The following is a 17447-nucleotide window of genomic DNA, read 5'->3' as shown; positions in this document are numbered from 1 at the left end:
AATTTTCCAATTGATTTTTAAAACTTTTTATTTCCTTCAAGGAAGTCTTTCTGTGATGGAGACCAGATCATATTCTCCTCAGAGGTTCTACATCTCTCTGAGTTAGGGTCTTTTCCTTCCAAGAATTTTTCTGTGGATCCACCTTTCCACTGACCTTTCTTCCTTTTGCTAAGACCTTGCGTTGGGGAGGGGCTGGTTCACAGAGGTTTGGTGTTGGGATCCCTAGAGGCTTTACTCACTGAGTGTAATATGTCCAGTTGGCCAGTAGGGGGTGCTAGAGGCTTTACTCACTGAGTGTAAGATGTCCAGCTGGCCAGTAGGGGGTGCTAGAGGCTTTACTCACTGAGTGTGGTATCTCCCGCTGGCTGGTAGGGGGTGCTAGAGGCTTTACTCACTGAGTGTGATATGTCCAGCTGGCCAGTAGGGGGTGCTAGAGGCTTTACTCACTGAGTGTGGTATCTCCCGCTGGCCGGTAGGGGGTGCTAGAGGCTTTACTCACTGAGTGTAAGATGTCCAGCTGGCCAGTAGGGGGTGCTAGAGGCTTTACTCACTGAGTGTGGTATCTCCCGCTGGCCGGTAGGGGGTGCTAGAGGCTTTACTCACTGAGTGTAAGATGTCCAGCTGGCCAGTAGGGGGTGCTAGAGGCTTTACTCACTGAGTGTGGTATCTCCCGCTGGCCGGTAGGGGGTGCTAGAGGCTTTACTCACTGAGTGCAATTTCTCTGGCTGACCACTAGGAGGTGCTGGTTGCTTTCTCTGGAGTGTCTGTGACCTTGATTGAGGCCCTCTCCCTTGGCCTGAAGGGAGTGATTGAAGCTGTTAAATACTTTTGTCTTCAGTCAATGGTGGGCTCTACCCTGGGGCGAGGTCAACCCTCTCCCTATTGTCAGCTGAGGTGGTTCTTCTGCTCACACACCTGCCCCTGGGGCAGAAGGTCTGTAATTATGTTTGTTCTGGGAAGAGGCCTCAGCTGAAATGGAGGTGCCTAGGGATGGTTTCCACAGCTCTCCTGCACCGGAACTCTCCCTCCAGCCCTGTCAGCAAGCTCCGGATGGCACCAACACCAATGCCTCTGCTCCCCAGTTGACCCAAGCCCCCACTGTCTAGCCCCATTGCTGATCAAGCAGGTCTGGCTTTCAGGCCCTCAGGTTCCTGGGCTCCAGCCCTGCTGTTAATCAGGCTGATCCATGGCTGATCCACCCTCTGTGCCTGGACTTACCCATGACTAAGGAAGACAAATCCTGAGGTAAATGTCCCTTCTCTTGGCTTTTCTTTCTGTGTTTTGTGGATCGGATTTCTGTTAAGAGGTTTGTATCATATCATAGATGGGGAAAGATCAGGAGACTTTAGAACTGTGCCTGTCTTCTCTCCACCATCTTGGCCAGAAGTCCTGGAACATCCAATTTGAAATATATGATATACAAGTTGGTGATTATGGGGCTTGAGCTTCATTCATCTCAAGGGAGAGAGACTCAGGTTACTGAGTTCTGCTTAAACATAATGAAATCCATGAAGAGTAATGAGGTTACAAAAAGAAAATATCAAAAAAGAAGAGGACCTGGGACGGAACCATAGATTGATGAACTGGGAATGGAAGAGGAGCATTAATAATTAAATAGCTGGAATGATTATTAAGCAAGGAAAATGGAGAAAAAATATGAACCTGGAGAGGTCACAGAAATCCAGAGAAAAAAGCATTTAGGAAGATAGGTCAGTCAGAAGTGGCCAAAAGGAGCAAACAAGTCAAGAAAGATGAGGGCTGAAAAACCACCGTCAGATTTGGCATCTTTGACAACTATGTAGATAATAGTTTTACTTGTGATGAAGAGTGGCAAGGTCAAGAGCTATATTGAAGAGATTTGAGGAATGAGAGAAAGGAAAGGATGTGGAGGCAACCAGTACAGAGAACTTTCTAGGGTTTTTTTTTTTCTGGGAAAGGGATGAGATATATAGGATGATAGCTTGAGGTGATGAGAAGAAAAAAAAAGTGTGTATTCACACTAGCATAAATGTGTCTTGCTGAGCAATGGGAAGAAGACAGTTTAGGGTGAAAATAAATTGTTATTATTTATAGAAATGATTGCATCACATTACTTTCCAGTATAATATAATTACCTTTTTTCTGAAGTGAAAATGTTGATGTATTCCTGTAAAATTGTATGCAAAGAGTAATTTTTCATACATTGAGTCATTATACAAATTACTTTATAATTAAGACACTTAAAGAGATGTCCTCAATTTAAAATACCTTTTAACATCCTCTCTTTTTCCCTACCCCAGTTTCTCTATCCCTATCAGTTGTTAGTTCTTCCTAGTCATTTTGTATTCATTTTTTAACATCTTGTATTTTCCTGTCTTTAAATGTTATTAGAATATCAACTCCTTGGGGCCAGGTACTATCTTTTATATTTGTATCTTTAAGGCTTAATATGGTGTAGTATGTAAGCTTGGTAAGTATTAATTGAATTAAAAATGCATTTATTAAGTGTTTACTATGTATCAAGCACTCTTCTAGATTTTGGCAATATACACACAAAAGTCACACAGTCCTTGCCCTCAAGGAACTTACATTCTAAGGGGAAGAGACTATATGTGTGTGTGTATTCTAAGGGGAAGAGACCATATACATACATATATATATATATTCTAAGGGGAAGAGAGATTGTGTGTTTGTGTGTGTGTGTGTGTGTGTGTGTGTGTGTGTGTGTGTGTGTGTGTAGGAGTAGTGATCAGTAAAGGGCATTTCACAATTTAGATTCTTTGAAGCAAGTATCTCTAGAAATGTCTCATATCCATGATGATAAAGGAACCCAAGAGATAAATGATCGAAAGTTATGAAATGCAGTTTTCAAGAGAAGAAATAAAAGCTGTCATTAAACCATATGAAAATAATACTTCAATCACTAATGATTAAAGAAATACAGATTAATTCAACTCTTAGATTTTATCTCACCTCCATTGGATTGACAAATTTAACAAGAGGAAAATAACTAATATTAGAGGAACTGCAGGAAAGTAGGCATGTTGATCTACTGTTGAAGCTATGGATTGGTCCAGCCATTCTGGAAAATAGTATTGACACTTGCCCACATAGTCATTAAGTAGCCCATCTTTTACCCGGCAATACCATTATTAGGCTTCTACCCAAAAATGTCAAAGGAAAAGAATAAATATGTACAAAACTATTTACATCAACCCTTTTTTTTTTAGTAGAATCAAACTGGAAATTAGGGGAGATAGCTACCTATTGAGGAATGGCTTAACGAATTATGGTAAATGAATTTTTAATGAAATACTATTGCATCATAAGAAATAATGAAATGGACAGTTTCAGAGGAAACTGGGAAGACTTCTATGAACTAATACAGAGTAAAATGAGTAGAACAATTTATATGCTAACAGCATATAAAGAAAAACACCATTTAAATTCTTTAGAGTCTAATTAATGATTAACCAGAGGAGTGGTGAAGCACACTTCTAAGTAAGAGTATGGAAATGAAGCATGAGACATATATTTTTGGAAATGACCAATGTGGGAATTTGTTTTGTTGGACTGTGCTTTTTTGTTATGACTTAAGAAGTTTTTTAATGTTCATTTGATCAGTGTGGGAGGAGCAGATAATAAATGAATGCAGATAAATAAAGCTTAAAAAAAGAAGAGTGTTTCAGCTTGGCAAGTTTGGTGAATGGGACTATCAAACAATTAACAGACCCTTTCCAGAAACGATAGTGGTATTGACTTGAGGTAAAAAAAGCAACTATTATATTCATATATGTGTGTGTATGTATATGTATATACCTAGATATATAGATACATACACACACACACACACACACACACACACACGAGAGAGAAAGTGTATTATAAGAAGAGGGTAACTTAAAAACCTGATGGGTGGATGAAGTCAGCTCTTAGAAGTCAAAGTAGCATAGCACCAGATCAGGAACTTTTGAAGAGTGACAAGAAGGGTAATGAATGGATTGACTGAACTTGTTAATGATATATATCAAGCATAGTGAGATAGTTAAGTAAATCCTATTGTAAATTCAAATGTCTTATAATAATTGCTCCCTAGTATTTGTCTTTCTGTTAATGCAGTTGTTCCAGATTTGTGTAGCAATGTTTACAAATACTATGTGCCAAATAATTCTTAGAATAATGTAATGACTTGAATAGTTTACTTATGTTAGTGCTATTAAGAGACAAAAACTCCTGAGAATTTCTGTATTTTAGGAATATGAGATATAGGCAGACATTGCTTTAGGAACTTTATGTATAATTCAGATTTCTATAAAATAAAAACTTAGATAACTCAAAAATTTGTTTTGAAGAAATTTTATAACTTTTTAAAAGATAAAAAGGTCCTTTTTTCTCTGGCTACTATTAATGATATTAGGTAGTAGAATCATAGCATTTTAAATCTACATTTGAAACCATATTGATTGTTGAAGTCAGGGGATGCTCAGATATATAAGTTGTTGGATCCAGGAAGAAAATGACCAAAGATTAAAATATGCTTTCCATTGGGTTGTCTTATTTCCAAATATAGCTTAGTGATTAAAAATCCAACAGATTAGTCATCTGTGTAAATTATTTGCGCAGCACTATGTTGTACATTTGAGAATATATATAAGAAGTATAAAATGTCTCCTCCCTAAGAGAGTTTAATATCTAATAAGACAGATGGCATATATCCAAATTGGAATTATAAGATAAAATAAAATGTGACAAACACATAAGAAAAGTTTAAATTAAATGTTATGAGTTCAGAGGAGGGAGATATAGCTCTAGTGGGAAGGAAGAACCATAAAATGTAATCCAATTATCAATATCAAGTCTTTGGGAGTTTTATTATCTCTTCAGATTTCTTTGTTTTACTAAATTACATACAGGGGTTATTGAAAAATCTTTTTCTAAAATTAAGCAAAATTATTAATATATTGTTTATTTTACGTGCCTTGTGCTGAGAGTGACAATTCAATGCATGTCTTGTATTATTCAGTGATTTTATTCTAGAAATAATAACAAGCCAACTTTTCAGGTATATGACCAATCTTGACAGATTTCCTGTCTTTTCTTCCCAGTTAAAATTTTTATTTTGAATAGCAAAAAGCAGAGAAGTTTGTTTTCCATACTTATCCATCATTTCAGCTTTTCTCCTTATGACACCCTGAGCGTCTTCTCAGACTCCCAGAGTTCCATGAAACATAGAAACATTGACTTACAGATATTCACTTTAAAGAAAATTTGGTTTATACATGATTTTGCTAAAATGAAATTTACTCTTAGTCATTTTTCTTAAAATAATGGCACAGCTAATTTATTTGTCTAGTTTTACTTAATAGGAGACTTTGACTTTAAGACATGAATTAAAAAATTAAAGCCCATTTAAAACTTAAGATTCATAAGTTAACTGTTTTTGTTCTTATATATAGAATTCAAACAAAATTAAAAAATGAAAGTATAATTTTTAAACAACCAAGAAAAACAGAAGCAGTAATATGATGGAAAGAGGAATATATTTAAATTCATAAGACTTGCATTTGAATTTTGCCTTTGCTTTTTGTTACCTGTCTTATTTTGATATCTCTCCCTGAGTTTAAGTTACTTTAGGAACAAAATGAAGGGGTAAATTAGATAAGGTCTAAGGTACTTTACAATTTGTAAAATTCTGTGATGTAAGAAGGGTTGAGGTAGGATTGAGTTACAGCCATCCATGGTCTTTATCTTCTAATCCTGCCTTACCCAACCAAACCTTGCCTGACCTTTGGAAAAATTACTTTAGTTCTTTATGTATCTATTTGCTTTTATGAAAAGTAAAGATTTTTCAGAGAATATGGTTAATGATTAGGAAGTATTATGGAAATTGAAAAAATGACTCGTGTGTTTACATGCCAAAATATAGGACACTGTATGTATTTATCATTTCTTGTTAGTTTTGTTTGATAATCATCAATAATTTGATTATTTGCATTAATTTTTTAATAATTATTTAAATTTATTAACCATAATACTAGACCTATGAATTTGTTTTTCTTTAGTGAGTTAACAAAAGGAACCTGCCTTCGGTTTGCTGGAAGTGGAAATGAAGAGAATCGAAACAATGCATATCCCCACAAGGCAGGTTTTGCCCAGCCTTCAGGTCTTTCTGTGGCTTCTGAAGAGCCTTGGAATTGCTTATTTGTAGCAGACAGTGAGAGCAGTACAGTCCGGACTGTCTCGCTGAAAGATGGAGCCGTGAAGCACCTTGTGGGAGGAGAGAGAAATCCCATGGTAAGTTACATTTCTCATGTGTGATTTTGTTATAACCACTGTGAGCCTCAGTTAATATTGATTGAGCTTTCAGATTACCAAGCCATGGTTCCTTAGGAATGAGGAAGCATGATTATTTATTGTAATGTAGAAGTTATGACAGAATGATCCAGTCCATGACTGGAACATATCAAATGCCACCAGCTACTACAGACAGCAGCTATCTGCAGTCATATGTAAATGCTGAGCACTCATAGCAGAGGGGAGGACTGAGCAACAGTTGTATAACATATTGGAGATGAGAGCTCAGAAAATCATGGACTCAGAGGTGAACAGAGAACAGGAGGAGAACAGAAATTCATTAAGCAGCCATTATTCACCATGCATTCTACTGAGATCTCTACAACATCCATTCTCTCATTTGATCCTCAGGACACCCTTCAGAAAAGAGCCCTTAAAAGCCCTTGATCCAACCTCCTTATTTCACAAATGAAGAAGCTGAGGCCCAGAAAGGTAGACAAGGACCATTTTGTCATTCAGCAAAAAGCAGACTGACTAATGTGTCATGTATCTGCTCACAACCAAATTAGAAAGCATTTAAAGGGTAGTAGAGGTTGGAAGTTTTGTAAGCACTGCTAGTTTTCCAAGTATCCTACCTTATTTAGGCAAAAAAAAATCAGTTTTTCTTTGCCTAAACTTAGATAAATGAAACTGTTTTCTAAATCTGCCTTACATAGGTAACCAAAATACTCTAGTACTTTAATAACAAATGCCTTTTCTTTTTCTAAAAAAAAAAAAAAAAAAAAAAAGAATTTATTTGCTTTTGGAGATGTTGATGGAGCAGGAATCAATGCAAAGCTTCAGCACCCACTTGGAGTGGCTTGGAATAAGAAAAGAAACTTACTTTATGTGGCAGACTCCTATAATCACAAAGTAAGTATAATTAATAATACTTTCTTTTTCCTATGTAGCAATTAAAATGCTTAAAAATCTGTGAAAGCCTCCTACAAATGCCATTTTAAAATACATAGTTCCATTAGCCATTCTTGACAGCCATATTCATGTTATTCCATTCTCTGTTTTCTTGATTTTGTTTTTAGAATGAATTTGTCAGGACCTTGAAATGAGGAAAACATAAGTAGAATCATAGTGTCCATAATCAAGCATTATGAATTATAACTAATCAAGCTGCTTAGCAACATATTCAGTAAATGAGAGAGATTTCATGTAGAAGTGTTGGGGTGGAGGGAGGGAGTTGTAGGGGAGAGAGAAGTAAAATATTTCAGGGAAATTCACCAATGTGAGAGACATAGGAACACAAAAAAACTGCTAGAAAGTTAAATGCATATAAATGTTTATGTTGAGAAACATTTTCAGACATAATAATGTCATTTTTTTCTCATTTCATTACTACAGAAAGCATATAATCATGGTTTGTGACATCACCTAGAGCCCCAGTATTAAGTTCTAATGCTACAATTCACAATTATTTTATTATGGGATATTGTACTCAGAATTAACAAATTTGTACTACTATAAATTTAACAAATTTGGCAGCAGTTATTCTTTAGGCAAGGATAAAATTTCTTCAGGCCCCAAATTTAATTGAAAAATTAAAATTTGATGGATCCTCATAGTTCTGGGGCAAATTATTCTCAAGATACATTTTACCCTTATATTAAAAGTTGGAAAAAAAGCAGATTCATGACTGTATGATGGAAATGATATTTGTTTCTTTTGCATATATGGAGTACAGTGCATCATTGATAATTCGGAGATCTAAAAACTGTTAGATTTCATCTACCTGTAGTCATTCTAAGAATTAGGCTGAAGAAAGATGGAGTAAAGTTTTATGCCAAGTTTTTTGCATTCTTTATTACTTAACAATTCTTATGATAAATTTCAATATCTTAATGCATTTTGCCAAATTATTATATCTGTATTGTTGTCTTTCTTAGAAAACAACCTAAAGGTTTTTTGGGGAAAGCTTGTGAATATAGATCTATTTTATTTTTCTTTTACTGCACAAAAAATTTCTAAAATACTAAATGCTTTCTGAAGATTCTCAAAATGATTTCAGGATAACTTACCTAAAATTATCCCAAAACTGCCTGTTATGATAATATTAATCATTATGTAGATAATGATTTATTAAAACAATCACAAATGGCTTTTGACTATTTCTTTTATTATCCACAAAAACATTAGGTTCCTTGCCTCTGAGGATCTCAGCTTATTTCTAATTTTGAACTTTGACATTGCTATTTATATTTTGTTTCATTTTTTTTCTTTGAAATATTTGTGGGGAAGAATTAGAGTAGAAATGAAGATGGGGGGCAGCTAGGTGGTGCAGTGGATAGAGCACCAGTCCTGGAGTCAGAAGTACCTGAGTTCATTTGGCCTCAGACACTTGATAATTACCTAGCTGTGTGGCCTTGGGCAAGCCACTTAACCCCATTTGCCTTGCAAAATCCTTTAAAAAAAAGAGAGAAAGAAAGAAAGGAAGGAAGATCAGGGACAGTGCTAATAAAAGCACATCTGGATGATTATTGGTGGAAAAATTGACAAAAATATATACTCATGTCATTTTACTTTTAATATATGCCTTCAGTAAACATAATAACCATATCATGTATATACTTTGCTGACTTTTTCACTTGTTAATTAAATTTCTAATTTCAATTAAATTTTAAAAAGATTTAAGTAAATGAATGAATGTTTTCCCTTGGTGATTTCCCTCCGGACTAAGAAAAGTGGTTTGGGTAAATTTTATATTTTGGGGGGTTTGTTGTTGTTGTTTTTGTAAATAAAAAATATTAGACATAAGAATCTTATGTTTTCCTTACCTTGCTCTGCATAACTGGGAAGATTTTTGTCTTCCATAAAAATATTGTCTGTGAAAGCCTACAAATTTCCTTCTCATTTTCATCAAAAGTATATATCTGTGATATATTACATAAACCATCTGATAAACATTTTGTAGCGATAAGAAAATAGACATTTAAGGAGTTGCTAATGTCTTTTTGATAGCTTGTCTTTAAATAAAATCACTTTCTGTATTATTTTCCATTCTTTTGAAATTTTCTTCACATTCTGTTACCTTGAAGATCAGCCCAAGTGCTTTAAAATCCATAAATTATTGTTGTCTACCAATGGTTGATTTTTTTTTAGAAAGCAGTTGACTTTGATAGACTAAAAAACCTTACCAGTTTTTAATATAACAACATGTTATATTAAATGCATTGCTATAGTTTTAAAATTATACAAGATTCTATGGCAAATAAACTCTAGAAATAACTTTTCTCAACAATCATCCAAGTGTCATGTTGAGCTAAGGGAACTAATATGGAGGAGGCATGGGTTCAAATATTGATAATTACTATCTATAACATGACATGGTTCTAAATGACTTCTAAAGTCCCTCAAAATTCTAGATCTATGAACCTGTGATTCCTTTTAGTTTCAAAATCCTGTTTAAAATTCTGTGAATTTGATTTTAAGAAACCTATCTACTCTATTGATATATTAAATTATATATATAATTATAATAATATATAATTACCATATAATATAGGTATTCAATATATATTTTTCAAATAAATGAAATAGTGATACCTCTTTAAAAAATTCAGGATAACTGCAGACCTATGCATAAAATACTTACATACTCCAAGAGAACTTAGATTATGGTCTTTGGAAGAAAATGATGGCAGAGTTCAAGATAGTAGCATAATTCAGCTGTATTCCACCATTAAACAGATTGCTAAGCAACTCAACCTTTAAACAAGTGGTAATGTGATCCATAAGAAATGAAAGTGAAAGACTTCAGACTTCAGTCATAAGAAATTCCCTGAGGGACTAAAGGAAACTGACAGACTTGAGATTTAAAAAAAAAAAAGTATAAAGGGGGAAAAAATCCTCCATTTAGGCTAATGGTTTATTTGGTGGGGAGGGCAGGACAAGGGGAAGAGAAGATTGTGGAGGAAGAATACCTTTGTCATAGTGAAATAAATAAAAAGGTCTCCTCTTCAAAAACAGGTCTCATCAGGCAGTCATTTGCTTTCTTGCTCTTAGAGATTTTTTTTGTTGCTGCTTTCTATACAGTATTGCAAACCTTTATACATAGTTCTACAGGCACTTTGTCTACCAGATCTAAATCCCTTAAATCTATTCATCTCTTCAACTTCATATTCATAAGGAATCTTAATTAGATCATACGTATATGGTCTGATGGTTTTCCCTGCTTTCATCAATTTAAACCTGTATTTTGCAATAAAAAGTTTATGATCTGAGCCAGAGTCAACTCCAGGTCTTTTTTTTAACTGATAGTATAGAGCTTCTCCACCTTTGGCTACAAAGTTTATAATCAATCTGATTTCAATATTGATTATCTGGTCTTGTCCATGTATAAAGTGACCTTTTGGATTGTTAAAAAAATTTTTTGCTATGACCTATGAGTTACCTTGACAAAACTATATGTCTCCATCCTTATTCATTTGGTATTCTAAGGTCAAACTTGCCTGTTATTACAATTATCTTTTGATTGCCTACTTTAACATTCCATTTATCCTATGAAGAAAGTGACTTTTTTATATTTCTAGAGGATGCTGTAGGTCTTTAGAAAACTGATCAAATTTGGTCTCTTTGGCATCAGTTATTGGAGTGTAGATTAGTGTTATTGAGTCTGAACAATTTGCCATGGATTCAAACATATCATGTCATTTTTAAGATTATACCCCAGTACTGCTTGTCCTAGAAGTTTTTATTGACTATGAGGGTTACCTCCATTTTTTAGGGATTCTTGCCTGTGGTAGTATATGTAATGATCCCCTGAATTAAATTCACCTGTCTTACATCTAAGTTCACTGACACCCAGGATGTTGCTGTTTAATCTTTCCACCTCCTGTCAGACCACAATTAGAATTGCAAGAAAAACAATGAAAATTTGTTTTTTTTTTCCTCTCATTCCACCTCCAATCCTTCCATCCAGTCAATGTGCCAAACTACTAAGATTCAACCAGGGACAAATGGTCAGGAACAGCCAATGGCAAGAACAGTAGTTCTTCAGTCTCCCCTGCACCTCAACCTCTGTTCCATGTTGATTGTTGATTGAATAGTGCCTCTTCCTACATTCAGTTGTGAAAGTGGCTGCGCTTCTGATTCATATCCACAAAATTTTGTTTACCATGTCATTGAAAGCTTGTCACCCTAGAAACGAATTCTACCCCTATACTCCTCACAATGAAAGAAACCTCAGTTCCCGTGGTCCCTCCCTCTGACTGGTTCCTCTCAGAACCTCCATCTCTCTTAAGAAGGTGAACCAGCCAGGCCTGGCTTCATCCTCCCCAGGTTGAACTTCTGACTGATCTCCACCGTACTCTGTCTACCATTCTCCTTTCCAGAGCTTTTTCATCCATCCCACCCACCCCCTTATGTTGTCTTCCCCGCATTAGAATGTAAGCTTCCTTGAGAACAAGGACTTGGTTTGTGCTTGAATCTGTATTCCCCAGGGTTTAGCACAGTGCCCAGCCCATGGTGCTGAATGAAAACTCTTGTTGGCCAGCTGTCTAAGAATGGGAATGGGGGTGCCCAGCAGTACCAGATCTCAAACTGCTTTTCAAAGCAGTCATTATTAAGACTTTTTGGTACCTGGTTTTAAAATAGATCAGTAGAACAGAGTAGGTACACCACATACAGCAGCAAATCTAATGCTTTAGTATTCCTGAAACAAACAGATGCCTGCTACTGAAATAAAGACTTGATATTTGATCAAAAAATGCTGGGAAAATTGGAGATCAGTCTGGAAGAAATTTGATTTAGAACAGTGTTTCAGATCTTACACAAGATAGAAATGTGATCTAGATATAAACGGTCACATCATAAACAAATTAGAGAAACAGAAAAACATTACCTTTATCACACATGGATAGGAAAAATGATCATGGCCAAACAAGGAATCAAGTGAATCACAGAAGACAAAATAGCTAATTTTGATTGAGATTTAAAAGGTTTATATAAACAAGTATAATAAAGTGGGAAAGAACTGGGAAAAAAAATCTTTGCAACAGTTTCTCTTATAAAAGTTACATTTCTAAGATATTTAAAGAACTGGTTCAAATTTATAAGAATGAACCATTCCCTGATTGATAAAATGCTCCAAGGATAGGAACAAACAGTCCTCAAGGGAAGAAAACTAGACTATCTATAGCCACGCTCCATCTCAAATGCTCCATGTGACAAATAATAAATGCAAATTAAAGCAATTCTACAATACAAAGTAGAATGGAAAAGATGGCAAAAAAAGGAAAATGACAAAGGTTGGAGTGCTAAGGAAAAACAGGCACATTTATACACTGTTGGTGGAGCTGTAAATGGATGTACAACCTTTCTGGAAAACAATTTGGAATTTATATACAAAAACTTGCTCAATACTGTGCACTCTTTGACCCAGCTAGACTGCTGCTAGGCCAATACCCAAAAGAGATCCAAGAAAAAAGGAAAATTCACTTTATGAACAAAAATATTATTTATAGGAGCTCTTTTTGCAGTTGCAAAAAAACTGGAAATTATAAGAATTCCCATCAACAGAGGAATAACTGGGTAAGTTTTGATATATGTTGTGCTATAAGACATTAGGAAACTAATGATTTCAAAAAGATAATGGAAAGACTTGTGTAAACTCATACCAAATGAAGGGAATAGTACCATAATAAAAATGAGTAACTTTGAAAACTCTTAAAACTAATGAAGAGTGAAATGAGCTAGAACCAAGAGAATCATTTATACAGTTAATCGCACCCCCCCCCCAAAGAAAAATTTGAAAGCTGTCAGACAATGACCAAATTTTTTACATTTCCAGAAGAGTGATGATAGAACATATTGTACATTATGGAGAGGTGATAAATTTCAGGTATAGAATGCAACATGTATGTTTTTCTGTACAACTAGTCATGAAATTTATTCTGCTTAATTATACATATTTGTTACAAGAAATTTATTTTCCTTTTTTTTTTAACCTAGTGGAGTGGAAATGGGAAGAAGAGAAAATGAATTTCATTTTTTTTTTGTTTAGAGAGGTGAAAGACTGCTACAAATATTAAATTTTGCATTTACTTTATTATGGGTTACTATTTGTTTTACTTCGTTGTTTTATTTTGTTGAGACATTTCTCAAAGAGGGAATAATTTGTAAATTGTAATGAAATTAAAATGAAAATATAAACCATTTCAACAAAATTAAAAAAAAGAAAAATACATTTGACGTTTAGATCCTTCCATTTTGCAAATATTGTAATCTGTTAAATTAGAATGAGATATTCTTCTTATAGACAGTGAAAAATATCATATGCTAATTTTGAATCTTTAAAAATTATTGTTTTTCTTTAGATTAAAGTTGTGGATCCCAAAACAAAAAGCTGCACTACAATTGCAGGTACAGGAGAAGCAAATAATGTTATTAGTTCAACTTCTACAGAATCAACTTTTAATGAACCTGGAGGTTTATGTATTGGAGAAGATGGTAATTTGCTATATATTGCTGATACAAATAATCATCAAATTAAAGTGATGGATTTGGAAACAAAAATTATTTCTGTGGTAAGTAGAAATCTCATGATTCATAAATTAAACATTTTATTGGATTAAATGTATTATCAGCTTTCTTAGAGAATTTAAAGTATGAACTTGGCAAAATCCCTCCATATCAAATGATTGAAGACAGTTATTCAAAATAAATGATTTCCCACAATATTTTTTGATAACCAAACCAACAAGATTGCTTTAAGGATATCCTGTTATTCTTAAAATAAATGTTCCATCTGTGCTGAGAGTTTGGGAAGGATATTGCAGCTTGAAAAAGTATTGATGATCCTACTAAAATAGAGTGGAGGGAAACTCAAAGTTAGGATTTCTTTTTACATTTATTTATACATGTATCTATATATTTATGTGTGCACAAGATTAGCAACCTAATATAAGGGATTGAGGGCCAACCTTGAAGTCAGAAAAAACCATGTTCATACCCTGCCTTGATACATAAAATCTATGAGATGATGGGCAAATCACTTAACCTCCCAATGCCCCCAGACAGCTCAAAGACTATAAATTAAAAACAAGTTGTCAATTTTCTTTGATGAAGGAAGGTTACATACCAACAAGTTCTAACACTGTTGAAATCATAGGTCTAAATGTATATATTTCTATTCATATATGTGTGTGTGTGTTTATACACATGCAGATATACTTACACATATATGTGTAATATACACATTTATATTGATTAATGTTAAGTTAACCTTTAAATATCTAGTCTTAATTGCTAATGTAGGATAAATTTTTAGTCAGATAATTTGCTTAAAGAAGCATGGGAGCTGATTTCCTAAAATTTAGATAAAATCTGGGGGGATTGAGGGGGGGTTAAGTTAAATAGTACAAATTGAAGGGAAATCATCTCAATCTAATTTTTGTTAAAAACTTCTAGATTTTTCTTTTGGGCAGTAAGATATTAGAGAGGCAGCAAAATGTAGTGATAGAGAGAGCTGAAAGGAAAAGAGAAAAAATACCAAAAACATAAAGGAAGGGAAATACACATTTAATAGTCATAACACTGAAGATGAATGGAATGAACCCCACTTATAAGAGAGTGGAGGGGAGGCTAGTAGATTATAGTTGAAAGCAAAATCCAATCTACTAAAAATGTAAATTGTTGTTTACAAAAATCTAATTGAAATATAAATATTCATATAAAATTAATGAAAACATTGAGCTGAGACCATAGGTTTTATTTCTGTCCCCTTTCTTGAATTATTTTATCTTATAAATTTGTTTTTTTCTATTCGAGGAAGAACATTATAATTAAAGTAACCCATAAAATAAATTTTTGCTTAGTAACTTTTAAAAAATATTTTGTAGATCTCTATCAATTCGGAAATTGCTGTTGTTGATGGTCCATTTCTAGAAAAACAGACGACAATAAAACTACCCAAACTTCCTAAATCTTCTCCAAATGTTAAGCTTTCACCATTGACTATATCTCCTGGACAGAAGCTTCAGTTTATATTAAGATTAGATCTTCCTGCAGAAACAAAACTGACTGAAGGAGCACCTAGTTTCTGGTTTCTAACAGCTGAAGGTAAGGACTTAGTGATATTGTCAATGATATAAGGTATTAATATGCTTCTCCTCCTCCCTATCACCCAATACAGTAGTGAATAGCGGGCTGGATGTGGAGTCAGGAAGATCTGAGTTCAAATTTTGATTCAGACTTACTATGTGGTGTTAGGCTTCAATTTCTTTATCTGTAAAATAGGGATAATAGCATCTACCTCCCAGGTTGTTGTAAGGATCAAATGAGACAATAAGTTAACTGCTTTGTAAACTATAAAGTGCCACATGCTAGCTATTGTTGTTGTAATTATTATTAAATTATAATCATTTAAAGGGTTATTCCTCCCAAATGATTTCTTCCTCAGAATCCTGTGAAAAGATATAAAACTTAGTCAGAAAACATGGGTTTACTTCTGAACTTTAATGATAATCCCTATCCCCCTTTGATAACTATTTTGGGAAATGTTACTCTTTGAAATTCTTTTTTCTCTTTTACTTCACTTTTACTTTTTCTCTTTTACTCTGTCATTATCCAAATTAATTGAATGCTTATTCTTGCCATTATTGTGTTTTTTTCTGAAAGGAACCACTATGAATAGAAAATTCTAAAAATAAGGAATGACAGTGAAAACTGCAGATAATTGGACTGGATGTCAGGAGACTTTAATTCTTGGTCCGGTCTAGTCACTTGCTGATTATGTGACATTAAATAAATGACATGTTTTTGGACCTTGGTTTTCTAATCTATAAGATAGGCTAAATGAGATATGTAGGTAGGTTCTAAAATACTGTGGTTCTGTGAAATAGCCCTATAGGCTCACTCAGGGGAAGCAGAAAGAAAATAGACAAAAAGAAAAGAGGAAGAAAGACTCTTGGATAAGTGTCAAAGGAGTGAAAACTCATTTATTTATATCCCAAAGAGGGGCAAGAAAATGGTACATCTTACTCTGACAAACTGACCAGTATGTAATACTGTTAAAATTTCCAAAGAGCTTCTCCTATAGTCATGTTAGAAGTTAGAAGGAAATGAAATTATGTAGAAAAGTTCCTTTTAAATTTTTTTTGTTTTAGGAGATATCAAGAATCAACACTTTATTAAATATAATTGGGATTCAGTGCCGGCTGAAAAAACATTTCTTATTAAGCTTATGCAATAAAATCAATCAGCAGAGGAAAATTAATTGTGGGAGGAAAGAGCACTAAATGAAGGGTCAGAAATCCTGAGATATTACCCATCCCTACAATTAACTCATATTTTGTAGAGGACTATTTCTCTTTTCATTAATTCATCTGCAAAATGGAAATGATATCTCTCCCTCCCACAGTTGTGTTGAATAAGAAGAGTTATGGTATCATCCTTCTTAAAGTCATAAACTTGTTGCTAATCTTAGAAAATTTAGACCCAGGGTGGTTAAATAAATCATAATTAATTAGTGACAGTTTTGGGAATTGGATCCAGTTCTCTTTACTGTTAGTCCAGTGTTCTTTCGTTGTCATAATACTTTCCTCTCTGAAAGTTGGATTTCCAACAACTTCAACTGTGCAGAACACAATTCTGAATACTAAAATCAGTGAATATGGCTTCTGACAATGCAAAATAACTGTCACTTTTTTCAGTGTATTATTAATTTATTTATTGACATGCAATTCTTAACAATCTTGGTTGCCTAGTTTCCCAGCTAATAGCACTTTATAAGTAGTTAGATAGAATGGAAACTCGTTTCCATAAAATTATATACAACAAACACTTGTATTTCCCAAATATTTTCTTTATGTTGAATTTTTTTGTCAAAATGCTTAATTTTTGTGTAATCCAGCATTTTTCAAGAAAATTCATGTTATTCCAGCATTTTTACAAATAATTTTTCATTTTGTTAGGAAAAAAGACATTAGATTATAAATAAAATAAGAGCATACACTTACAGAGAAATACTTGAGAATTTTGTCTTCAGTATTTGGCACACTTTTTAGTTTCAATAAAATGAGATTTATAAGTTTGTTCACCTAAAGGAAAAATATGAAGACATCTTAATAAATGCATAATAAAAAGAACTTTTTTCTCCATTTAAATGTAAATGTTTATGATCTTAC

At 33.8% G+C, this 17447-nt stretch overlaps 2 protein-coding genes across 2 annotated transcripts in view; one reads left to right on the top strand and one right to left on the bottom strand.

The window, feature by feature from the left end:
• The window catches only part of NHLRC2 (NHL repeat containing 2), a 63158-nt gene that overhangs the window by 42586 nt on the left and 3125 nt on the right, over window positions 1-17447 (top strand). Inside the window, exons 7-10 of the mRNA XM_074233643.1 lie at window positions 6042-6273; window positions 7063-7185; window positions 13638-13847; window positions 15162-15381. Of these exons, the coding sequence (XP_074089744.1) occupies window positions 6042-6273; window positions 7063-7185; window positions 13638-13847; window positions 15162-15381 (785 nt within the window). The remainder of the gene's footprint in view (window positions 1-6041; window positions 6274-7062; window positions 7186-13637; window positions 13848-15161; window positions 15382-17447) is intronic.
• LOC141522701 (uncharacterized) overlaps window positions 14826-17447 on the bottom strand; it is a 189704-nt gene continuing 187082 nt past the window's right edge. The window contains exon 8 of the mRNA XM_074236202.1: window positions 14826-17360. The gene's annotated coding sequence lies outside the window, so the exon portion shown is untranslated. The remainder of the gene's footprint in view (window positions 17361-17447) is intronic.

The sequence above is a fragment of the Macrotis lagotis genome, chromosome 4, assembly GCF_037893015.1.
Source record: "Macrotis lagotis isolate mMagLag1 chromosome 4, bilby.v1.9.chrom.fasta, whole genome shotgun sequence".
Lineage (NCBI taxonomy): Eukaryota > Metazoa > Chordata > Mammalia > Peramelemorphia > Peramelidae > Macrotis > Macrotis lagotis.
This window is presented reverse-complemented; position numbering and strand designations above follow the sequence as displayed.